The 25449-nt window shown below is 42.0% G+C and overlaps 1 protein-coding gene across 4 annotated transcripts in view; it reads right to left on the reverse strand.

The window, feature by feature from the left end:
* The window catches only part of BANK1 (B cell scaffold protein with ankyrin repeats 1), a 293349-nt gene that overhangs the window by 212966 nt on the left and 54934 nt on the right, over window positions 1-25449 (reverse strand). For 3 of the 4 annotated variants that reach the window (XM_050944423.1, XM_050944422.1, XM_050944420.1), the window contains one exon: window positions 25279-25344. The exons of the other annotated variant lie outside the window; for it this stretch is intronic. In XM_050944423.1, the coding sequence (XP_050800380.1) occupies window positions 25279-25344 (66 nt within the window). The remainder of the gene's footprint in view (window positions 1-25278; window positions 25345-25449) is intronic. 4 annotated transcript variants of the gene reach the window in all.

Genomic DNA, 25449 nt, shown 5'->3' on the forward strand with positions numbered 1-25449 from the left:
TTGGTTTGGTTCAGATAAGCCCTAAAGGTGTTTGATGGGGTGTCCTCCTCACACTTGCCCAGAAAGGGTTAAGGCAGGCCAAAAAGTCCAGTTAGCCTGTGACCGTGATTGCTGGAGAGGGGCCATGCTGAGATTGCTCAATCTGGGCAAACTGCAAAGAATGGGGCAGATGATCCCCAACACTGAGGGTCTGTTCTAATAATTAGAGTCACGAAGCCAGCAACAAAACAGTTTCTATAATTCCTTACTGGTTACCAAGAAGCCCCAAAATAGTCTCCCTTAACTAATCCAGCCTTGGGCTCCCACCCAGACAGCCAAATCAAATATGATGAGGATTACTAAAACCCTATTCACCATATATGAAGTTCTACCAATCCCAAAGGATCGGACACATTACCCAGCAGGTCAATGAATATTTCAGATTTTACCCAAACACACACGTACAAACAATTCTTATTAACTAATCTCAGATTTATTAAAAAGAAAAGAAAGAGAGTACTCTGGATAAAGAACATTCTACATACTGATAAGAATAAAGTTCTTGGGTCAGTTTCACATTGTAAAGCCCTACTACTGCTATATAAACACCCATGTTGAGAGAAGCCAAAATAATTGCTTTCAAAATGGGAGACATTGAGCCTGTGACAACATTGAAATTATTTTTGTAATTATTATACAGTTTTAGCTCAAATATTGGTCCTCACTATGGGCAAAATCTGCCCCCTCTCTCCTCACACAAATTGTGTAGCCAGACTTGCATGCAGAGACTTTCATGGGAAAGGAGATGTCCTCCCCCCGTACCACAACACTGCTGCTACTGTAACCCAGTGGATGCAGGAGCTTTTGCTACTGCTGGGCCCTGGCTTGATAAGGAGTGATGACCAGTGGATATACATAATTTCAGATCACAAACTCTGCTCCAGCTCCTCCCCTGACCTACCCTTTTCCCATCCTCCACAGTCTGTACAGGGTGCAAGACCTCATCAAGGACTTTCCAAATCAAGCTCCTCAAACTTCTGCACAATGAATTTCATTGCAGGCAGCCATGCGTTTCACTACAAAAACAGGTGCAGGATTTCCCCTGTATCATAAATGACCCAGAGAATTCTGACTGACACAGTGAACAGATAGTCATAAAACAGCTTGCACACACGTTACCATTGTGTAAAACAATACTGTACATTTATTATCAAGTCAGATTATAGCTGACAGATTATTTTATTAATATAAATTTTTGTCATTCAAGAACTAATCAATATGGAGTTTTAAGGGGTGAAGGAATGTGGCAAGCTGCCTACTCTACAGCAGGGTTGGCTTTAGGCTGATTCCCACGATTCCCTCGAATCGGGCACTGTGCCTAAGAGGGCCCAAAACCCGTGCCTAAGAGGGCCCCGCACCTTAAAGAAGAGCGCCTAACTTTTTAATTTTTACTCACCCAGCAGCAGTCCAGATCTTGGGTGGCACTTCAGCGGCAGGTCCTTCACTCGCTTCGGGTCTTCGGCGGCATTTCAGCGGTGGGGCCTTCAGTGCCGCAGAACACCTGGAGCGAGTGAAGGACCAGCCGCCGAAGTGCCACCGAAGACCTGGACTGCCGCTGGGTATCTAAATCGGGACCCACACTTCCTAAAGCCTGCCCTGCTCTACAGCCCCTAACATTGATGACTGGTATTGGAAATATCCCTAACCTCATGAATATCAGAGAGAGATACTGGGAAAGTCTATAGAAAGAAGGTTCAATTACAAAGAGATAGAGCTGGCTATTATCAGTATATGAAGAAAACTTCAGACCAAAATTTGTCAATCTACACTGTGAATAGAAGGGGTGAGAAAGTAAAATCCCTTGGAAGTAGATCCCTTCCTGTTCATCTCAACACAGTAGAACCTCAGCGTTACGAACACCTCAGGAATGGAGGTTGTTCGTAACTCTGAAATGTTCGTAACTCTGAACAAATATTATGGTTGTTCTTTCAAAAGTTTACAACTGAACATTGATTTAATATAGCTTTGAAATTTTACAATACAGATGGAAAAAATGCTGCTTTCCCTTTATTTTTTAGTAGTTTACATTTAACACAGTACTGTACTATATTTGCCTCTTTTTTTTTGTCTCTGCTGGCTGATTGAGTACATTCAGTTCCAAATGAAGTGTGCGGTCGAGGGGTCAGTTTGTAATTTTTTACGAACACCAAAATTACAAACTGATTAATAAAATATCTACTGTATTTTATTCTTGTCATGGTGAGCTGATTACATAATAATTCTAACACTTAGTCTACTGTCACTTTCTGATTTAGACCAAGACATTCTGATACTCATTTCCCATTCAAACAATGCAAAATTTTAGATGATGTTAACTCACCTATTTTTTTTTAACTGAAAAAGCATTTTAATTGACCAAAACAAGCACATTAAAAATACACTGACTTCATAATATAAAGAATCTAATTGTACAAACATAACAAAGATCATTCCGGTTTTACTGGGACAACCCTTGTTAGTCATTTGATTTCCCAGTGTCCCACAAACTTCTTTCAGGAAGATCTTCTTCCAGGAGATCTTCAATGATCTAAAACTCAAAAAAGAGTCCTACAAAAAGTGGAAACTAGGTCAAATTACAAAGGATGAATATAAACAAATAACACAAGTATGCGGGGACAAAATTAGAAAAGCCAAGACACAAAATGAGATCAAACTAGCTAGGAACATAAAAGGTAACAAGAAAACATTCTACAAGTACATTAGAAGCAAGAGGAAGAACAAGGACAGAGTAGGCCCATTACTCAATGGAGGGGGAGGGAAGAGAATAGAAAACGTGGAAATGGCAGAGGTGCTTAATCACTTCTTTGTTTCGGTTTTCACCAAGAAGGTTGGTGGCAACTGGACTCTAACGTAGTGAATGCCAGTGAAAATGAGGTAGGATCAGAGTCTAAAATAGGAAAAGAACAAGTTAAAATTTACTTAGCCAAGTTAGTTTTCTTCAAATCACCAGGGCCTGATGAAATGCATCCTAGAATACTCAAGGAGCTGACTGAGGAGATATCTGAGCCATTAGCAATTATCTTTGAAAAGTCATGGAAGATGGGAGATATTCCAGAAGACTGGAAAAAGGCAAATATAATGCCCATTTATAAAAGGGGAAATAAGGACAACCCGGGAAATTCCAGACCAGACAGCTTAACTTCCGTACCCCGAAAGATAATGGAGCAAATAATTAAGAAATCAATTTGCAAACATTGAGACAATAATAAGGTGATAAGTAACAGTCAGCACGGATTTGTCAAGAACAAATCGTGTCAAACCAACCTGATAGCTTTCTTTGACAGGGTAACAAGCCTTGTGGATGGGGGGAAGTGGTAGATGTGGTATATCTTGACTTTAGTATAACGCTTTTGATACTGTCTTGCATGACCGTCCCATAAACAAACTAAGGAAATACAACCTAGATGGAGCTACTATAAAGGGGGTGCATAATTGGCTGGAAAATCATTCCCAGAGAGTAGTTATCAGTGTTTCACAGTCATGCTGGAAGGGCATAATGAGTGGGGTCCCGCAGGGATCGGTTCTGGGTCCGGTACTGTTTAGTATCTTCATCAATTATATAGATAATGGCATAGAGAGTATACTTATAAAGTTTGAAGACAATATCAAGCTGGGAGGTGTTGCAAGTGCTTTGGAGGATAGGACTAAAATTAAAAATGACCTGGACAAATTGGAGAAATGTTCTGAAGTAAATAGGATGAAATTCAATAAGGACAAATGCAAAGTACTTCACTTAGGAAAGAACGATCAGTTGCACACATACAAAATGGGAAATGACTGCCTAGGAAGGAGGACTGCAGAAAGGGATCTGGGGATTATAGTGGATCAGAAGCTCATAGACTCATAGGTCAGAAGGGACCAATATGATCATCTAGTCTGACCTCCTGCACAAGGCAGGCCACAGAACCCTACCCATCCACTTTTATAACAACCCCTAACCCAGGACTGAGTTATTGAAATCCTCAAAATTGGTCTGAAGACCTCAAGCTGCAGAGAATCCACCAGCAAGCGACCCATGCCCCACGCTGCAGGGGAAGGCGAAAAACCTTCAGGGCCCCTGCCAATCCGCCCTGGAGGAAAATTCCTTCCCGACCCCAAATATGGCGATCAGCTAAACCCTGAGCAAGTGGGCAAGACTCACCAGCCAGCACCCAAGAAGGAATTCTCTGCAGTAACTCAGTTCCCATCCCATCCAACATCTCCCCGCAGAGCACTGAGCAGACTTATCTGGTGATAATCCAAGATCAATAGCCCAAATTAAACTATCCTATTATAACATCCCCTCCATATACTTATCAAGCTTAGTCTTAAAGCCAGAAAAGTCTTTTGCCCCCACTACTTCCCTCGGAAGGCTGTTCCAGAACTTCACTCCCCTAATGGTTAGAAACCTTCGTCTAATTTCAAGTCTAAAACTTCCTTATATCCAGTTTGTACCCATTCGTCCTCGTGCCTACATTAGTACTAAGCTTAAATAATTCCTCTCCATCCCTAACGTTAACCCCTCTAATATATTTATATAGAGCAAGCATATCCCCCCGCAGCCTTCTTTTGGCCAGGCTAAACAAGCCAAGCTCTTTGAGTCTCCTTTCATAAGGCAGGTTTTCCATTCCTCGGATCATCCTAGTAGCCCGTCTCTGGACCTGTTCCAGTTTGAATTCATCCTTCTTGAACATGGGACACCAGAACTGCATACAATATTCCAGATGGGGTCTCACCAGCGCCTTATATAACGGTACTAACACCTCCTTATCCTTGCTGGAAATACCTCGCCTGATGCATCCTAAAATCGCATTTGCTTTTTTAACAGCCGTATCGCATTGGCGGCTCATAGTCATCCTGCTATCAACCAATACCCCAAGGTCCTTCTCCTCCTCTGTCGCTTCCAACTGATGCGTCCCCAACGTATATCTAAAATTCTTATTATTAATCCCTAAGTGCATAACCTTGCACTTTTCACTATTGTATTTCATCCTATTACTATTACTCCAGTTTACAAGGTGGTCCAGATCTTCCTGAATAGTATCCCTGTCCTTCTCCGTGTTAGCAATACTCCCTAGCTTTGTGTCATCCGCAAACTTTATTAGCACATTCCCGCTCTTTGTGCCAAGGTCAGTAATAAAAAGGTTAAACAAGATCGGTCCCAAAACTGATCCTTGAGGGACTCCACTAGTGACCTCCTTCCAGCCTGACAGTTCACCCTTCAATACGACCCGCTGGAGTCTCCCCTTTAACCAGTTCCTTATCCACCTTACAACTTTCATATTCATCCCCATCTTTTCCAATTTAACTAACAGTTCTCCATGTGGAACCGTGTCAAACGCCTTACTGAAATCGAGGTAAATTATATCTACCGCATTTCCTTTATCTAAGTAATCCGTCACCTTCTCAAAGGAGATCAGATTGGTTTGGCACGATCTACCTTTAGTAAATCCATGTTGCAATTCGTCCCAATTACCATTGACCTCTATGTCCTTAACTACTTTCTCCCTTAAAATTTTTTCCAAGACCTTACATACTACAGACGTCAAGCTAACAGGCCTATAATTACCCGGATCACTTTTATTCCCTTTCTTAAAAATAGGAACTATGTTAGCAATCCTCTAGTCATACGGCACAACCCCTGAGTTTATCGAATGCTTAAAAATTCTCGCTAACGGGCTCGCAATTTCACGCGCCAGTTCCTTTAATATCCTCGGATGGAGATTATCCGGGCCCTCCGATTTTGTCCCATTAAGCTGTTCAAGTTTGGCCTCTACCTCAGTTGCGGTAATATCCACCTCCATATCCACATTCCCGTTTATCATCCCTCCATCATCACTAAACTCCTCACTAGTCTTATTAAAAACTGAGGCAAAGTACTTATTTAGATATTGGGCCATGCCTAGGTTATCCTTAACCTCCATTCCAAAAAAAGCAAACATCATTCTGGAATGTATTAGCAGCAGTATTGTAAGTAAGACACGAGAAGTAATTCTTCCACTCTACTCTCCACTGATTAAGCCTCACCTGGAGTATTGTGTCCAGTTCTGGGCGCCACATTTCAGGAAAGATGTGAACAAATTTGAGAAAGACCAGAGAAGAGCAACAAAAATGATTAAAGGTCTAGAAAACATGACCTCTGAGGGAAGATTGAAAAAACTGGGTTTGTTTAGTCCGGAGAAGAGAAGATTGAGAAGGGACATGATAACAGTTTTCAAGTACATAAAAGGTTGTTACAAGGAGGAGGCAGAAAAATTGTTCTTATTAACCTCTGAGGATAGGACAAGAAGCAATGGGCTTAAATTGCAGCAAGAGCAGTTTAAGTTGGACATTAGGAAAAACTTCCTGTCAGAGTGGTTAAGCACTGGAATGAATGGCCTAGGGAGGTTGTGGAATCTTCATCATTGGGGATTTTTAAGAGTAGGTTGAACAAAAACCTGTCAGGGACGGTCTAGATCAGGGGTCGGCAACCTTTCAGAAGCGGTGTGCTGAGTCTTCATTTATTCACTCTAATTAAAGGTTTTGTGTGTCGGTAATACATTTTAACATTTTAGAAGGTCTTTTTCTGTAAGTCTATAATATATAACTGAACTATTGTTGTATGTAAAATAAATAAGGTTTTTTAAATGTTTAAGAAGCTTCATTTAAAATTAAATTAAAATGCAGAGCCCTTTGGATTGGTAGCCAGGACCTGGGCAGCATGAGTGCCACTGAAAAGCAGCTTGTGTGCCGCGTTTGGCACGCGTGCCATAGGTTGCCTACCCCTGTCTAGATAATACTTAGTTCTGCCATGAGTGCTGGGGACTGGACTAGATGACCTCTCAAGGTCTCTTCCAGTTCTATGATTCCATGACACCTGAAGTATCCCTGACAGGCAGGATAATTAAGACACCTGGAGCCAATTAATAAACTGCTAGAATCAATTAGGACAGGCTAGCTAATCAGGGCACCTGAGTTTAAAAAGGACCTCACTTCAGTTTGTGGCATGCATGCAAGGAGCTGGAAGAAAGAGGCAAGAGGAGCTGAGAGTGAGAAGACATATTGCTGGAAGACTGAGGAGTATAAGCATTATCAGGCACCAGGAGAAAGGTCCTGTGGTGAGGATAAAAAAGGTGTTGAGAGGAGGCCATGGGGAAGTAGCCCAGGGAGTTGTAGTTGTCACGCAGCGTACCAGGAGGTACTCTAGACAGCTGTAGTCCACAGGGTCCTGGGCTGGAACCCAAAGTAGAGGGCGAGCCCGGCTTCCCCCCAAACCTCCCAACTCCTGATCAGACACAGGAGAAATTGATTTAGATTGTGGCTTCTACCAGAGGGGAAGGTCTCTGGGCTGTTTCCTGATCCACATGATGAATCTGTGAGGCGAGCAAATCTGCCAATAAGCGCAGGACCCACCAAGGTAGAGGAGGAACTTTGTCACAATGCATTCGATGCAAGTCACACTTGGCCCTCAGAGACCATGTATGGGCTCTCAAGACCACAGTGACTGAACTGGAGAAGTTCAGGGACACAGTAGAGCAGTCCCACCCCCAGACTGACAGTCTCTGTACTGATGAGGAGAAAGAGAGTCTTGGGAAGGAAAACATCAAGATGGAGAGGACAGAAAAGATGGAGAAGACAGAAAATAGTTGGGACCCTGCTTCCAGATGATGTCAAGGTATCCTCTCTCACTGAGAGGTCCCTGTTATTAGGTAGACAGGTAATAGTAATGGGTGATTCAATTATTAGAAATATGGATAGTTGGGTTTGTGACCAAGAGAACCGCATGGTGAATTGCCTGCTGTGTGTGATGGCTGAGGGCCTCTCGAGACATCTATGTGCAATGCTGAGGAGGAGTTAATGGTCGTGGTTCAGTGACATAGGGAAAAGTAGGAGAGAGGTCCTGGAGGCCAAATTTAGGCTGCTAGATAGCAGATTGAAGTCCAGGACCTTCACGGTAGCATTCTCTGAAATGCTTGCCATTCCACAAGCAGGGCCAGTTAGGCAGGCAGAACTGCAGGGTTTCAATGCATGGATGAGATGATGGTGTTCCGAGGAAAGATTAAAGTTTATTAGCAACTAGAAAACTTTTTTTGAAAGTGATCCTGGCAATTACAGGCTGGTAAGCCTTCTCCTGTACCAAGCAAAGTGATTGGGAACTACAGTAAGAATAGAATTATCAGATACATAGACGAATCAGTGAATTTGGGAAGAGTCAACATGGCTTTTGTAAAGAGAAATCATGCTTCACCGAGCTATTAGAATTCTTTTGGGAGGGGCAACAAACACGTGGACAAGGGTGATCCAGCATAACTGGATTTTCAGAAAGCCTTTGAGAAGGTCCCTCACCAAAGGCTCTTAAGCAAACTAAGTAGTCATGGGATGAGAGGAAAGGTCCACTTGGGATCAGTAACTGGTTAAAAGAAGGCTAGGAATAAATGGTCAGTTTTCACAACGGAGAGAGGTAAATAACGGGGTCCCTCAAGGATCTCTACTTGGACCAGTGATATTCAACATTCATAAGTGATCTAGGAAAAATGGGTAAACAATGAGGTGACAAAGTTTGAAAATGACTCAGGACAAAGCAGTCAGCTTTGGACTTGGCTAACAGTTAAAGAGATTTCACAAAACTGACCAGTCACCCATCAAAATGGCAGATGAAATTGAATACTGATAAATGCAAAGTAATACATATTGGAAAACATAATCCCAATTATACATACATAATGATGGGGCCTAAATTAGCTGTTATCACTCAAGAAAGAGATGTTGGAGTCACATTATGGGTAATTCTCTGAAAACATCTGCTCAATGTGCAGCAGCAATCAAAAAAGCTAATGATGTCAGGAATCATAAAGAAAGGGATACATAAGACAGAAAATATCATAATGCCAAAATATAAACCAATGGCATGCCCACACCTGGAATATTGCATGGAATTCTGGTTGACTCACCTCAAAAAAGAAAATTAGAATAGGAAAAAAGTACAGAGAACCAAAATGATTAAGGGTATAAAACAGCTTTCATGTGAGGAGAGATTAGAAAGACTGGGACAGTTCATTTTAGAAAAGAGAAAACTAAGGAGGGATATGATAGAAGTCTACAAATCATGAATGGCGTGGAGATAGTGAATAAGAGGATTATTTACCCTTACATAACACACGATCCAGGGGTCACCCAACAAATTAACTGGCAGAAGATTAAAAAACACAAAAGGAAGTACTTCTTCACACAACACACAGCCAATCTGTGGAACTTGTTTCCAAGGGATGTTGTAAAGGTCAATAGTATAAATGGGTTCAAAACAGAATTAGATACATTCATGGAAAATAGGTCTATCAATAACTATTAGTCAAAGTGGTCAGGGATGCAACCTCATGCTCTGAGTGTCCCTAAATCTCTAACTACCAGAAGCTGGGACTGGAAGACACGGAATGGATCACTTGATGATTGCCCTGCTCTGTTCATTCCTTCTGAAGCATCTGGCACCAGATAGTACCAGAAGACAGAATACTGAGCTACATGGACCATTGGTCTGACCCAGTATGGCCATTCTTATGTTCTTATGACACTTTGCTCAAAATGAATGGTAGTGTCACATGTCTAGTGCCTCATGATAAACCCATTAAAACAAGTTTTTAGATGATACTCTCCACTCTGAGCAATATGCAAATGTCACTTTCTTGCCCTTTTACACAAGAACAGTGTTTGTTATATGCTCCAAGCTCATATGGGATTGGTGCTACCAGCATGTTTTCTATATGAGAAAAAAATTAATATCTTTCAGACTCCAAGATTTTTTGTTACAAATTTTGCTTTAGAAGAAGCTGAGGAGTTGAGAGTTGGATGTACTCCTAACACATGACCAAATGTTTTCTTATTCAGCATCAGGTATAGTCATTTCCAATTAATTCTCCTCCTTTGGACTTAATTTACTTTGAGTTACAAAATGTTTGAGAGCTTTAAACATCGGTAGTTTTTCAAATGCAATACAATTTTGTCCCATTTCAATCCTTAACATAATATTTGCTTAATAAAGTAAATAGCTACTTATACAATATGGTGCAGGAACTTGGAGACTGGGTATGGACACACTTTAAACAGAGGTTCTCTAGACTTCTGAGTTCTTTGTTACTGATCAGATGACTCAAATAAAGCAAGTTATTCTTTTTCCATTTTAGAGAACAGATTCTGCTCTGTCATCTGACTACATATGTAAAGCCTTTGCTCAGAGGATGTACAAGATGTTGGGTGAAGACAACCTTAACCAGAATTAGAGATCTTGATGTAGCACAGCTGCACAACTGCTCCACTGCCATTATAGCCCATGGTTTGTGGAAGCAGCTGCAGCCTCTATGCAGGAGGTTTAGGTGTCTGCAATTAAATAGTTCCACTTTCCCAAGCCACCCTTGCTTACACCCTCCAAACCAATCCTTTGCACTTGAGAAACATGGAGGGAGGAGGTGTACGTGACCTGAACCATTATACAACAAATCAGTTGTGGTTCTGCTGGATTTATGGTCTTGCATTCAGACCTAGATTAGCAATCTACTTTGTTCTGAGGCAAATTTTAGGATTATTCCAGATTAGTGTTCTGGGACACTGCATATATGTTATCTAGAAACATCTGGAAATTTATTTCAGAATACTCCAAACAGTGTCAAATGTATCCTCCTTCTATAGCGAAAACAGCATTTGATTTAGATATAACAGGCTTTGAAACAATGAATTAAGAGGTGTCATGTCCTTCACTGCATTAATTCAAGAGAAGTCCTTATTCTTGCAAAGACAAGCGCCACTTCACTATCAAACAAAATGAAAAGGAGAAATAATATAAAAAAATCTGTCAGGGTAAGGCCTGTCAGATGCCAGTTTCTAGTTATCAACCTTTGAGAGCTCTGTGGACACTTGCTAACCCAGTAGTTGGTTCCATCGTGTACTATCTCTAATATTTTGCCATGTTAGAGCTATGTGACTGACAAATTAGCATGAAGTTTAACAGCCAATTGTTTTATTTTAATTTATTATTTATAGTGCAGTATCACCCAGAGGACCTGAATCAGGACTGGAGTTCATGGTGTTAGGCTCTGTATAAACTGAAAAGATATGGTCCTTGATCCAAAGAACTTAATAGCCAAGTGTCAGAGCCCGTCTTCTAACATTCACTAACTTCTGTGGCAAAATTAGGCAATTCAAAGTCTCTGCTTCAGCTTTCTTCTTTCTTTGATGGACTGATTGCCATCTAGACACTTGTTGGTTCTTTGTAACCACCTGGCCCACTGGTTGAGTCATTTGGTAGTCCTTTCTCCTGTGAGGGTGGTAAAGAGCCCAATATGTCAGGAGGCCAATTGCCTGAGAAAAAGGGCACACAGGTCTTCTGGAGAATGCCTCACTTGTAAAAGGCCTTAATAAACCCCTTGCTGGTTTTGGTAGGCAAACCACCTGCCCGCTACACTGGGTCGAGGCCAGGGACTCTGTATGATGTGGTTGGTACCACTCTCCTTAGTGTTTTCCTTGCCTACTTCTTATCATGCCTCTCTTGCAAGCTGTTCCTCAGAGTCACACCCTGGAGTCCTCGCTTCCTAGAAGTCCAGCTTCCTGGATGGCTTCTAACTAGTCTATTGCTGAAGGCTCCTGCTCCCACTGGCTCCTCAGCGTCTCTGGTAGCTGCCCTGCTCTTTTGCTGTATAGCCCTTTTTTCTCTACAGGGTTGAGGCCACCAATTAGCCCCAGCTGAGCAGTCAGTTTCCCTATTAACCCTTTAGCTGCTGAACAGTATGAGGTCTGCATACTTTATGACAGTAAGAATAAAGGATTTCCTTGTTGATAGTGAATGGAAAGCAGTGGCAGTACGTAGCTGTATGCCAGTTACTGAAAGCCAACAGGTAAGATTCCCCCAATAAATTTAATGTTCACATTATATAGCTATTAATTTAAAAAGATGTTATCTGTCATTGCAATCCAAGGATAATGGTGGCTTGTACCATCACCCTATATTTAATAGTGTTCCTTCCCTCTAAACGAGCCCCAAAACCATAATTCCCAATATTCACATTTTCACTATGAGTGCCAACACTATTGTCCCTAACATGTCATGAAACAAACACATTATTTCTGTATTCTGAACAATCACCCTACCTGCTTTCTGAGATTGGGTGATAAGGGATGGATTCAGTAAACCTTTTGTTCTAGGCATTTGCTATAATATGTGATGTGTAAAGGATTAACATCAATGTCCTTAGAATGGTGAAATTTTGCTAATAAAGACAGAATACGCATTGACATGTGAGATGCTCCTTTTCTGTGAGTTTTCCACTACAATAATGCCAACTATTGAGATTAGGCTGCGTTTGTCATATAGGTCTTTTTGAGGACTGGGTTTTTTCAACCATTGATTGTGATTCCTATTTGCTGAAATGGCTGTGCCTCTACCAGAGAAGTCACAGTTAGGAAGTCAGCTATTCTGCAAGAATTGCAGGAGTTTAAGCTCTTTTAACAAGATTTTGTGATTGTAGGTGCATATTGGCATGTAAGTGACATGATCCTAACATCAGATCCTCAAACACAAATGCGTTTGATGACTACGTTTGGCAGGATTCACTTTTTCATTGCTCTGCGATCTATCAAGATCTTCAGTGTAAACACTTTTAAAAATGATGTCACCCAAACCAAACTGTTCATCATGCCTAACATTACTTAAATAATTCCATACCATCAAAAATAACTCTGCTAGCTAGAGAACATCCAAATATCCTTAGCCCTTCTTCACCATAATATCTGAGCTTCTAATGGAGAAGTACTTTTTTCCAATATTTATTGTTCAGTGAACTCAAATATTTTCTTTTGCAGTGACCTATGTGAGTGTATGCATTGGAGGAACAGTGGTTTAAATAATGAATCAATAAAAATGGGTCCCTGCTTGAAGGATCTAAATATCAGAAATCATTAATAATACCTAATGATGCTTGCTTAGTTAAAAAAAGCTAAAAATAAACAAAAAAGCTATTATTCCTTTCCCTTGGGTATTTAACAACAGCTTTCAGAGTAGCAGCCGTGTTAGTCTGTATCCGAAAAAAGAACAAGAGTACTTGCGGCACCTTAGAGACTAACAAATTTATTTGAGCATAAGTTTTCGTGGGCTATGGCCCACTTCATCGGATGCATAGAATGAAACATATAGTAAGAAGATATATATACACATCCAGAGAACATGAAAAGGTGGAAGCTGCCCTACCAACTCTAAGAGACTAATTAATTAAGATAAGCAATTATCAGCAGGAGAAAAAAAAACTTTTGTAGTGATAATCAAGATGGCCCATTTTAGACAGTTTGACAAAAAGGTGTGAGGATACACCTCTATCCCGATATAATGTGGTCCTTGGGAAACAAAAAATATCACCGTGTTATAGGTGAGACCGCGTTATATTAAACTTGCTTTGGCCCCCCTGTTCCTTGTTCCCTGACCACTCCCTCCAGAGACCCCCATCCCTAATCACCCCCAGGATCCCATCCCCTACCCAACCCTCCTGTCCTCTGACTGCTCTGACCCCTATCCATCACCACCACCATCACCACCATTCCCCGCCCCCTGACAGGTTCCAGCCCACTCCACTCTGCCAGCTCCCAGCCGCTGCGCTCTGCTTCCTGCTGCCGGTGAGTGCGGGGAGGTTGGGGAAAGGATGCCCCTCCGCACTCACCTGTTGTGGGAAGCAGAGCAATGCGGTCCCAGCCAGCTCTGCTTTCCTTGCCCTGGCCCCAGCCATGTCGCTGTGGGGCCGCTGGGGAAAGGTCCTGCACTCACCTGCCAGGTGGGAAGTGGAGTGCCACTGCTGGGAGCTGGTGACGTAGAACTGGCTGGGGCTGAGCTGCTCCGCTTCTCGTCGCTGGTGAGTGCGGAGAGGTTGGGGAAAGGACACCCCGCACACTCACTGGTGGCGGGATGCGGAGCGAGATGTCCCCAGCCCGCTCCACTCTGCCACCTCCCAGCCACGGTGCTCCGCTTCCTGCCACAGGTGAGTGTGCGGAGGTTGGGTAAAGGACGCTCCCCATATTCACCTGAGTTGGAAAGCGGAGCACTGTGGCTGGGAGCTGGCGGAGTGGAGCGGGCTGGGGCTGGGCTGCTCTGCTTCCGCCACTGCTGGTGAGTGCTGGGGGGATTCCTTCCCCCAAGCCCCTCCCCTGACCGACACGGCTGGGGCCAGGTCGAGGGAAACAGAGTGAGCTGCTCCCGGCCCCCCATTAATCCCCCAGGCCACTCTGGGACTGAGGGGCCCCCAAAAGTGCTCTCCCACAGTTCCTGCCCCCCAGACCTTGGGGGGCGGAGCCCTTGACCGCCTCCGAGACCCTCTGCCCCTTATCGAACCCCTCGTCCCGGCCCAGTACACTTAACACACTGCTCAGAGCAGTGTGTCAGAGCTTTACCGCCTTGTATGCAAATCTGCCTTACGTCAGGTCGCGTTATACCATCATAGGACCTAATCACATCAGCCACGCCATCAGGGGCTTGTTCACCTGCACATCTACCAATGTGATATATGCCATCATGTGCCAGCAATGCCCCTCTGCCATGTACATTGGCCAAACTGGACAGTCTCTGTGCAAAAGAATAAATAGACGCAAATCTGACTGAATTAACATGCAAACTAGATACCATCAATTTAGGCTTGAATAGAGACTGGGAATTGCTGAGCCACTACACACATTGAATCTATTTTCCCATGTTAAGTATCCTCACACCTTCTTGTCAAACAGTCTAAAATGGGCTATCTTGATCACCACTACAAAAGTTTTTTTTCTCCTGCTGATAATTGCTCAGCTTAATTAATTAGCCTCTTAGAGTTGGTAGGGCAACTCCCACCTTTTCATGTTCTCTGGGTGTGTGTGTATATATATATATATATCTTCTCACTATATGTTCCATTCTATGCATCCGATGAAGTGGGCCATAGCCCACGAATGCTTATGCTCAAATAAATGTGTTAGTCTCTAAGGTGCCATAAATATTCTTGTTCTTTTTGGGTATTTAAGATACTCCTGAGAATTATAATCCATTATAGAAGGTAATGCTCTATCTCACAGGCTGCTTTCTTTAGCACACTTTGACAAATATCTATTGCTGTTTTTCATACTTAAAAAAGATTAATATAAAAAGTTTAGCTTCATAACTCAGTAACCAAATATTAGCTATGTATCTGTTACATACACTTTAAGAGTTAATTGTTTAGTTGGATTCTGCATTGACGCTTTCAATTTTATTTCAATCTTTCTTCCTAATTCATATTATGTGACATATTACTCCAGTATATTTTATGCAAAACCTTTTGGAATGCATTATAGCTTTCAATTCCACATTCTCAAGAGAACTTATGAAATTTCTTTGAAATTGTATTCCTCTGCATAAACAGAATTTTTCATGAATGCCTTACCACAGTTCCTGACAACCTATACTTAACATCCAACTTCCTGCCAAAAATGAATTCTAACCTTTCAAATGTACTCTATTTAATCCTTATTGCAATCTACAAGGTTCACAAATTATCTCTGTTTTGATATTTGATGCTCATTATATACTTTGAATCAACAATGTGTGTGATAGGCTCTGGATGTTAAAAACAGCAAAATAACTTAATGAAACATTCATATGTTTTCTAAGGTTACCATGGTAAAAGGCTCATGGGCAAAGCCTGAGATCCCTACTCAGTTTTCATTCAGCCTTTACACACACAAACCTCCTTGTGGTGCTCAGTAGAGAACTGAAAGTGGTACAGGAATTTTAATTGAAGAGCAAAAGTGTATGTTCACTACTGAACAAGGTCCCTATGTCCCCTTACATCATGTAGCAATGGAGAGGACTGGAAGTGACTTAATCATGCATTGGGCTAAGAAGGCAATGCAGATTGGAAAGGTGTTTATGCAATACAGGTCCTTCAGATTGTGATATGTTCAGCCCACTGTATTTAGCCTTGATTCGGCAAAGTTCTTCAGTAAATACTTAGCTTTAAGCTTGTGAGTGGTACAACTAGACTCAATGGGATCACTCCTGTGAGTAAAGATCTGCATGTGCTTACGTGTCCTACTGAATCCACCAAAAGCCTTCTAAAGCACACATGTAAGTGATTTTCAGGATTGGGAATTTAATCCCTCAGTGTAGTCTTGTGGAAAAATAATTCATAGCCTATTGGAGTGTGGAGGAATCAAGGAATCATTTCTATACACGTTGTGTTCCCTTTAGAAACCAGCATAAATTTATGCCAGGTAAATATGCCTGCTAGTGCTGCTTGGAGCAGGGATAATTAATTCTAAATGTTCTCTGCTCCTTTAGAGGGCTCACATGGGTATATCTGCTAGGTGGGAACCAATGACAACACGACAACTCTGTGAGCCATTTTGCTACTGATGAGGGGAGGGCTGAGAGGGACATGGAGGCAGTAGGGGCCCCTATATGTAACCTGAGAAACTAAGGGTTTAATTTCCTTTTTACTATAAGTCTCTTGCAAACACATCATTTCAAAGCCAATCCCTTCACTTCTTTGGGACTATCACTAGCCTGACTCTTTCTGCTCTGTTGAGAAGGAAGACTTCTTTTGTTAATGGTCAGAGGCCCTGAGAAACTCTCCATTTTAAAGCACTTCAAGTGCAGATACAAATTTGCGCTGCATATTAACAGAAATTATTCCCAATTTGTAAAAAATAACCCCCCCAAAATCTTTATGATCCTTATGCCAAAAATACTGACCTTCCTTTGAACCAGTCCTGATATCTGAGCAACATAACAATTCCATTGGCATTTTTCGAATGTGTGGGTGAACAAAGGAGAGGCCATACTTGAATGCCTGTGTCACACTATCTGGATTGGTTTGTTTTGCTCAAAATCATTTTCAATCCCATTTTCTACTTACATGCTTGAGCTCTTCTATCAAAAATTAATGTTCGTGCATGTGTTATCTGTGAACTGGTCAGTACTGTCTATGAATCCAAAATGGTCCTGTTTGAAAGAAAAGTTGCTCTCCAAAAATAAAGTAAGCATCAGACACACAGTTCCTTTAAAAGCCATAAAATTCCCAGCAAGACACAGTTTACTATATACGGTTTCTCACTGTTGACTGCCACCCACAAACTAATCTATGGGTGTGACATCAAAAAGACGAAATTACCAACCAGACTGTGGCTTTAGAATAAAGGTGTGATTTCCAGCTCCAAAGTCCGCATACACAATTGCATCATACTCTGTGCACGCACTACCACATGCACGTACACATGGCTACATCATTACAATCACTTACAAGTCTTTAACACTCTTGGGACCTCCAAGCACTAATTTAATATTAATCATATGGTCAACATACTATGCACTGTACCAAATACATAGTAAGAGACAGCCCCTCTCCCAAAGAGCTTACAAACTAGACACACAAGATAGACCACTTGTGGGAGAGGAAACAGAGGCACAGTAAGGTAAAGTGACTAATTGCCCATGGTCACATAGGTCAGTAGCAGAACTGGTAATAAAAACCATGTATTCTGAGTCCCAGTCCAGTGTTTCCTATCCACTAAACCATGTTGTGTCCTACTCTACATGGTGACATAGCCTGGAGCAGGGAGAGAGGAGTACCTCAAAAAGTCAGAATTTATCTTCCAGCCTCTCTACGTGAAGGGATACCTGCCCAGCTATTCAGCTGAAATATAATATTAAGGAACCACAAGCTACCAGCATTGAAGTTTTATCTGAGTAAGGTCTTCAGGTTTGGACCCATTGCCAACCTGAGAGACCATCTCTCCTCATGCTATACTGTCCACAGTGACTGTCATCAGAAGGACTGAGGACAGAAATAACTTTATTTTTAAAGTGGGTTATGAGCAGAGTATTCTCCATAAGGGACTCTCCATGTTGGAATTCACTCTCACCTTTGGTGTGAAATAGCCCAAACTTGTTGACCTGTATGGTATGCTACAAGACCTACAAACAAGAATACTGTTTGTTAGTATTGTTAGTTATTTTCTGGTTTGGGGATGAAAGCAAGCTGCAGGCTTTTTTGGCATCATATTTTATCAAAAGGGGTTATAAGGCATTTTTTATCAAAAGGGGTTATAAAGAAACCCATCTGGCTACAGCATGGGCCACTTTGATCAGAGGTGGTGTGGGAGCTCTTCTGCCTAACCTTCAGAAGCTGGACCATCAATTTTGTTTGGAGCTCTGACCTACCCTTGAACAAATCATGCTGCTCATGGTTAGATAAGATTTCTGAGCAGACACATATATCTGAAGTTAAACTTTCTAGTGGTCAGCCATTAGGCATCAATGTCATCCTGTGATGCCCAGTTTATCCAGCTCTTTACTTCAATGGCATCGTCACTCTTAACAGTGCAGGGTGTACGCGCAGATGAGTTTTTTGATGGCTGCTGAGTAAGATGCGTGAGTGACAGTTCCATCCACAGTTAGGGCACTACCATGCACTAGCAATGCTCTGCATCCAAGCAACAGATTCTTTCTTCCTCTGACACTAGTCACCACAAAGCTTGATCCAGTCTGCCTCAATTCATCTACAAAGCTTCGCTCCATCTACAAGATGACTTCGCCAGCTAGAGTGGCATGTCACACTCCTTTCTCAATCATCCACAGAGGTTTCAACGGATACTAAATCATATTTTGCAAATATCCTGAAATCTGCGCAGCCATCTGCCTCCCTTTTTAGACCCTTCGTGAGTTTCAGAGTACAGCAGCACACTCTTTGGGATCCTATAATCCGGCATCCACTTGACATATCCAAGCCACCTGAGTCTTTTTTTACTAATTAATGTTCCCATGAATGACATACCAGTATGATTTAACACTTCCACATTTGTCACCCTGTCTTGCCATTTTCTTAGAAGACGTTTTTGCAAACATCTGATATGAAAACTGTTTAGTCTTTTGGTATAAGTTATCCATGTTTCTAAGCCATATAGAAAAGTGGATAAAATATACCTCATAAATACAGATTTTCACATTAGTTGACAATTTGTTATTGTTCAGGCATTGTCTTGCAATATAGTGCTCTGTTCCTGACTGCCTTGCCAGTTCTACTATTAAGCTCAGCATCAAGATCTAAGTTACTGGTAACAGTAGAGCCGAAGTAGCAAAACTGGTCAACATCTAGGGGAATACCATCTAAGCTCATATCTGGAACTGGTTCTGAAGATCCTTGGTGCACAATAGCAGTCTTCTTCAAGCTTATTGCTAGCTCAAAGATTTTGTATGAATCAGAAAACTTGGTAATAAGATGTTGTAGATATTGTATACATTATGAGCCACAAGGGTTGCATCATCTGCAAACAAGTCAATACGAGGCTGTACAGCAGTTTTGTTACATAGGTCTTAGCTTGAAATTTCACTTTGCAGCAGACAAGAGAGTGGTCTGTGTCACAGTCTGTGCTTTAGAAGGATCATGTGTGAAAGATATCTTTCAAATATGTATGTTTTTTCAGTACCACATCCAGCTGCTGCTAGCGCTTGGATCTCAGGTGTCTCCATGATGTTCTTCTGATGTTACCAGCAAAGAAAGTACTGGTCACTGATAAGCCTTGCCTGGCACAGATCTCAAGAACTCTCTGACCATCATCATTTACATGTGCAGCGCCACGCCTATTCAGAATCCCAGGCCAGATCTCAACATTGGACCCACTACTTGCACTGAAGTCTCCAAATACTAGGATGGGTTCTTCCATGGATTCCTGCCGATCAATTCTTTTAGCTGTTGGTAAAAAACTATTCTTCTCCTCACCACTAGCCTGCAGAGATGGAGCACAGACACCTCCCTACTGTAAACTAACTCAAAGTGCCATGATGCGTAAGAACAGTGCAATTGGAGCTTCACACAATGACATAAGTTCATTTCTGAAAGCAAAACCTTCATCATACTCCTCCTTACTCCTCCAGGTTTGCTATTCCAGTAAATGGTGCAGTCCTTCTCCTTTATGAAGCCTGTATCTGAGAACCCGAGTTTCCAAAAGAGCTGCAATATCAGTTCTGAAACATGCAAGTTCATTACTCAACATCACTGTTTTCCTTAAATCTGAATTCAGATCAAAGTTGTACACAGAGGACACACCAAATACTACAGCAAGCAATTCTGGAAAACAGTTGAGCCAGGATGTAAACAATGAGTCAGGGGTTATTTAATCCACCTTTTCTAGAACCACCCTCACACGAGGCAAGCAGGCCATCCCTAAACAAGGCTCCTTAGAAATCCTGGGAGTTGCCTCAGGGCCCTTATGCCTCTCTCGGATCCTTGCAACAATCTTGCTAAGACCTTCAGCGCACATGCCTAGGCAAAATTATGGAGAAGTGGAGGCCGCCATAGACCTGTTGTCCCCCCCTTTAAACCACTGAGCCAGAATCTAAAAGCCAGTGTGAGTCTGGATGTGCAGTGACACAAAGGTTGTAGCGTCTGCCAGAGCCAACCCAGATAGAACTGCTAGCTGCCTATCACTTCAGTGTGAGCACCTTTTCAGTCAGGGTGAGATCCTTTAGCCATTCTTCACCAACAAGTATCCACAAGGCACAGGATGATGCAGTTTAACATCATTCCCAGAACTAATCTCTATTTACTCAATACAGGTTGAATAGGTCAATGGTAAAAAGGCAAAATTGTAATATGAAACTGGAACAGTTTCTGCTTAATTATTCTGAATGTGTACAGACGCCCTCTGGGTTACACAAACCTGACTTACACAAAAAGTTCCATAAGTCCCATAAGCTTTTTTTTGCGCTTAATTGTCAGGTATACATTCCCGACTTATGCAAAATTCGACTTACGCAAGGGATTCTGGAACGGAACGCTTGCATAAGTTGGGGAGCGTCTGCACTTTAATTTTAGGTAGCTCTAGTTTTTGGGTAAATTAATTAATGTCAGTCCAACAATGCCCTGAAGAAAAACTCCATGTAGCTTGAAAGCTTGTCTCTTTCACCAACAAAAGTTGGTCAAATAAAAGATATTACCTCTCCCACCTTGTCTTAGTTCAGCAATGATGCATAAACATTTTCAACTGCATGGTTAAATGGTTATTATAACCAATATACCTGGAAGCCAGCAAGATTACTTCATTTTTTTCCAGCTCAGTTTATAAATTGCCATAATGGCTATGCAGGGTGGGAAAAAATGGAAATTTTTCCCAAGAACTATAAGATATCTTGAATTTTTTTTTATATAGCTTGGTCTGTTTTCTTACATGGAATAAAAACACTGAAATGAAACAAAGTAAATATATAAGAATAGTTGTGAGTGGCTAAAATCATTGAGTTGTTCAGACCGTTTTGGCCTCAAAATTATTCAGCTTCACTTTCTATACCTTTGACTTAAATTACTCATCAGAATTCTTTTATCAGATACAGGAATGAACCTTCATAAATTCACATTATTATGATTAGCATTCTACCACTGGATATTTTCCATCACTCCCAGGTACTAATAAATCAGTTGTTTTCACATCTGCTTGCAACTCATATTTCCCTAAAGGATCTCGGAGATCATATTGTTTTTCCATTTTCCAATGTACACTCTCACCTTTTCCCTTAAGGATTTACACAATTCACTGTAGTCAATCAGTTTTTATTGATTGTTAGGTCTCACTCATTCCCCATCTATCTTTGCTTTATTAGATACATGATTTGCTTTCTTTCTATTTGTCTTGACAGCTGCTTGCTGTTCTTTCCACTACTGTTGCCTCACAGTTCTCATTTAAGCTTTGTACTTTTGATCTGTTCACCTTTCATTCCAGCTAAATCCTAAATTATCCTACTCTTAGCTTGTGCCTTTTCTATGCCAGACTGTACACTTGAGAGAGAGAGAGAGTCCAACTTCCAGTGGGCCAGACTACCTCCTTTTAAATCCTTCCCTAAAAGTTAGCTCTTTCATTATATCATTCCAGGTTTCTCTCTCAGATAACGTCTTCACGACTACTTGTGTTTTAGCTGTTTATCCCAGAGATCATATTTGTCTATGGTAAACTGGAAGCTCCTTGGCACCTATGTAGCACAGGCTTTATACATTTTTGTCACTGGATAAGCTCCCTTTTTATTAGAGATAAGCAAAGCTACAGGATTCACTTTGCAACTGTCACCACTTAGCCAAACCATGCTGGTTAGTTTGTGAGGTTCACATACTTCTTCAAGGGCATGGCCAGCTGCCCCTTGACACCTTATCTTGCCTGATTTCTGAGACAGTGACATGCTAGTAGCCAAACACCCCATTCTCTCTTCCTTCTTGGGCCAGCTTCCCCCATCCATGGATCTACAGGGATGTCAAGTGGCTATTTCCTAATGCAACATCATCAAGTAGGCAGCCCTGATCCTCAAAACCCCAAAGTGTGTTCAGGAGGCAGGAAGCAGCCTGCTCCCCAAACAGGAGAAGAGAAACGGAAACACTTTCATCGCAGCCGGCTTCTACACTGATTACAGGGGAAGCCTTATAGATTGCATAGCAAGGTAACTGGGGAAACACTGGGGATTCCCAAGTGCCATACATTAGGGATTATACATCATCTTAGGTGACTCCCCAAGGATTTTTCTAGCTACCAAAGGGAGAATACGGTGCAAGAATCTTCTCACCTTTGCACTGCTGCTGAAGGAATGCAAGGACTGTGTGAGACTAACGACTTTCCAAAGTGGGCATGATGAAGGCAGGGCTATAGCAGAGTCAGGGATCAAAGTAAGAGGGAGCACAGGGAAGTGCAGCTCCTAATTATTTTCTTCTCTTGGGCTTGAGCGGGGAGATCAGCTCTCCCTCCTCACACCCTTGTCTATTCCTTCTCCTTTCATGTCAGCAAGCTAGAGGTGCCTAGCCAGTATGTTCCCAGTATGAGTGAGCTAATGTGGAGTGGAAACAGTTACAGGGGATGAGGCAGTAACCTCAAAGAGACTGTATTTCAGCCCAGTGTTCTGGACATATTGAACCAGTGACTTCAGAAAAGCCTTCTCCCTGACTTCAGACCAGCAAGACAGAGGTCCATAGTCATTCAGAATTCCCTTTTTCTTGACATCAGCCCAATTAGCTACAGGTGCCAAGACCATGAGTGACATCAGTGGCCTGCTGCTTGACATCAGACCAGGAAAATTGAGGTGTTGAGCTAGTGACATCACAGATACCTGTATCTTGACATGAGCCCAGCAAACCAGAAATGGTGAACTAGATAACTCACAGATATGTGACCTAAATACAGTCTAGCAAGTTAGAAATTCACAGCCAATGAGCTCACAACATCCTGTTGTCATGGTATAATTCCCCACTCTGAACCTTAGCGTCCAAAAGATGGGGTACCAGCATTAATTCCTCTAAGCTTAATTACCAGTTTAGAACCTGTAACGCTGCCACCAACTAGGAATTCCAGTGCCTGGTACACTCTGGTCCCCCCAAAAAACCTTGCCCAGGGACCCCCAAGACCCAGACCCTCTGGATCTTAACACAAGAAAAATAAACCCTTTCCCCCACCATTGCCTCTCCCAGGCTTCCCCTCCCTAGGTTACCCTGGAAGATCACTGTGATTCAACCTCCTTGAATCTTAAACAGAGAGGAAAATTCACCTTCCTCCCTCCTTCTTAATCCCCCCCCAGACTCTTCCTGAGAGAGAAAGTAATCCTAACATAGAGAGAAATTAACCTCTCTCTCCCTCTTCCCTCCTTTCTCCCCAATTCCCTGGTGAATCCAGACCTCGTCCCCTGGGGTCTCACACTAGAAAAAAAAAACAATCAGGTTCTTAAACAAGAAAAGCTTTTAATTAAAGAAAGAAAAAAACAGTAAAAATTATCTTTGTTAATTTAAGATGGAATATGTTACAGGGTCTTTCAGCTATAGACATTGGGAATACCCTCCCAGCCTAAGTATACAAGTACAAATTAAAATCCTTTCAGCAAAATACAAATTTGAACTCCTTCCAGCCAAATATACATTTGAACTCCTCCCAGCCAAATACACATTTGCAAATAAAGAAAACAAACATAAGCCTAACTCACCTTATCACCTAGTACTTACTATTTTGAATCTATAAGAATCTGTATCAGGGAGATTGGAGAGAAACCTGGTTGCACGTCTGGTCACTCTCAGAACCCAGAGAGAACAACCACCAAAAACTAACAGCACACACAAAAACTTCCCTCCCTCAAGGTTTGAAAGTAGCCTGTCCCTTGATTGGTCCTCTGGTCAGGTGACAGCCAGGCTCACTGAACTTGTTAACCCTTTACAGGCAAAAGAGATATGAAGTACTTTTGTTCTTTTAACTCTTACTTATCTGTTTATGACACCTGTGCTCTGACATCACGCCAACAAGGCAGAGCTGCTGATCTAGTAACCTCAGGGAAGCTCATACTTTGCCATGAGTACAGCAAGATGGAGGTGCTAAGCCAGAAATTCCCAAAGACACTTAGTAATCTCACCAGTCTTTTCATCAACCAGCAAGTTGATGGTGCTGAGCAAGTGACTTCACATAGTGGTGTGACTTGACATCAGCCCTGAAATAAACATTTACTGAAGAGGTCTTCAAGTAAGGGTTGGTAGTAGAGGGCATGCTATGTGGGAGCTCTTTTGCTAAAAGCAGAGGGAAAATTCCACCTTTTCTTCTCTCCTGGACTTGGGGCGAATTCATCTCTCCAAGGTCCATCTCCTCCTGCTTTTTAGCACTGACTGATGAAATAAGCATTCATTAAACAAATAATCTAGAATGGAAAGCACCCGGAGGAGTTGATACCTGGCTGGGGAGTTTATTGGGCTCTATGCCTATCTGCCTTTTAGTGAAGCAGCATTGACATTTGACAGGAGAAAAAGTATTGTACAAACTGGAAGGCTAATATTAACTTCATTTTCTCTACAGGAAGATCCTTCCTTCGCCACCAGCATGGAAGAGGGAAGTCCCTCCTCTGCCGTACACTACATGGGGGATGCAATGGGGAGAAGGATAGCTCAGTGGTTTGTGCATTGGCCTGCTAAACCCATGGGTGTGAGTTCAATCCTTGAGGGGGCCATTTAGGGAACTGGAATAAAAAACTGTTTGGGAATTGGCCCTGCTTTGAGCAGGAGGTTGGATTAGACAACTGCCTGAGGTCCCTTCCAATCCTGATATTCTATGAATGGTTCTGTCAGCTCTTTTTCCTCTTCTGGAACCCCATGGAGGGACAGTCAGGTGGATATGTGAGTGCAAGACAGGTTCCTCTATGTAGTTCCACATTCTAGAAAGATTAGATCACTTCCTTTCAGGACACACAAGATGTAAAGACACAGCTCTATTTTCATATAGTTTAGGGAATTTCAAACTCACCATCTGCAAGAACTGTTTCATAGATGCAAGACAATGACTCCTCAACTTCTTCATTATGTGGTTCATCTAAGAAAAGAAAGATCTTTTAATGGATGACATCTCCCTGAAAAATCTTGAAATGGGCATCTCCCTGGCCAGTCTCCCACTGTTCTTAAGTTATTTCTTAAAATG

Source organism: Gopherus flavomarginatus, chromosome 3 (genome assembly GCF_025201925.1).
Source record: "Gopherus flavomarginatus isolate rGopFla2 chromosome 3, rGopFla2.mat.asm, whole genome shotgun sequence".
Classification (NCBI taxonomy): Eukaryota; Metazoa; Chordata; order Testudines; family Testudinidae; genus Gopherus; species Gopherus flavomarginatus.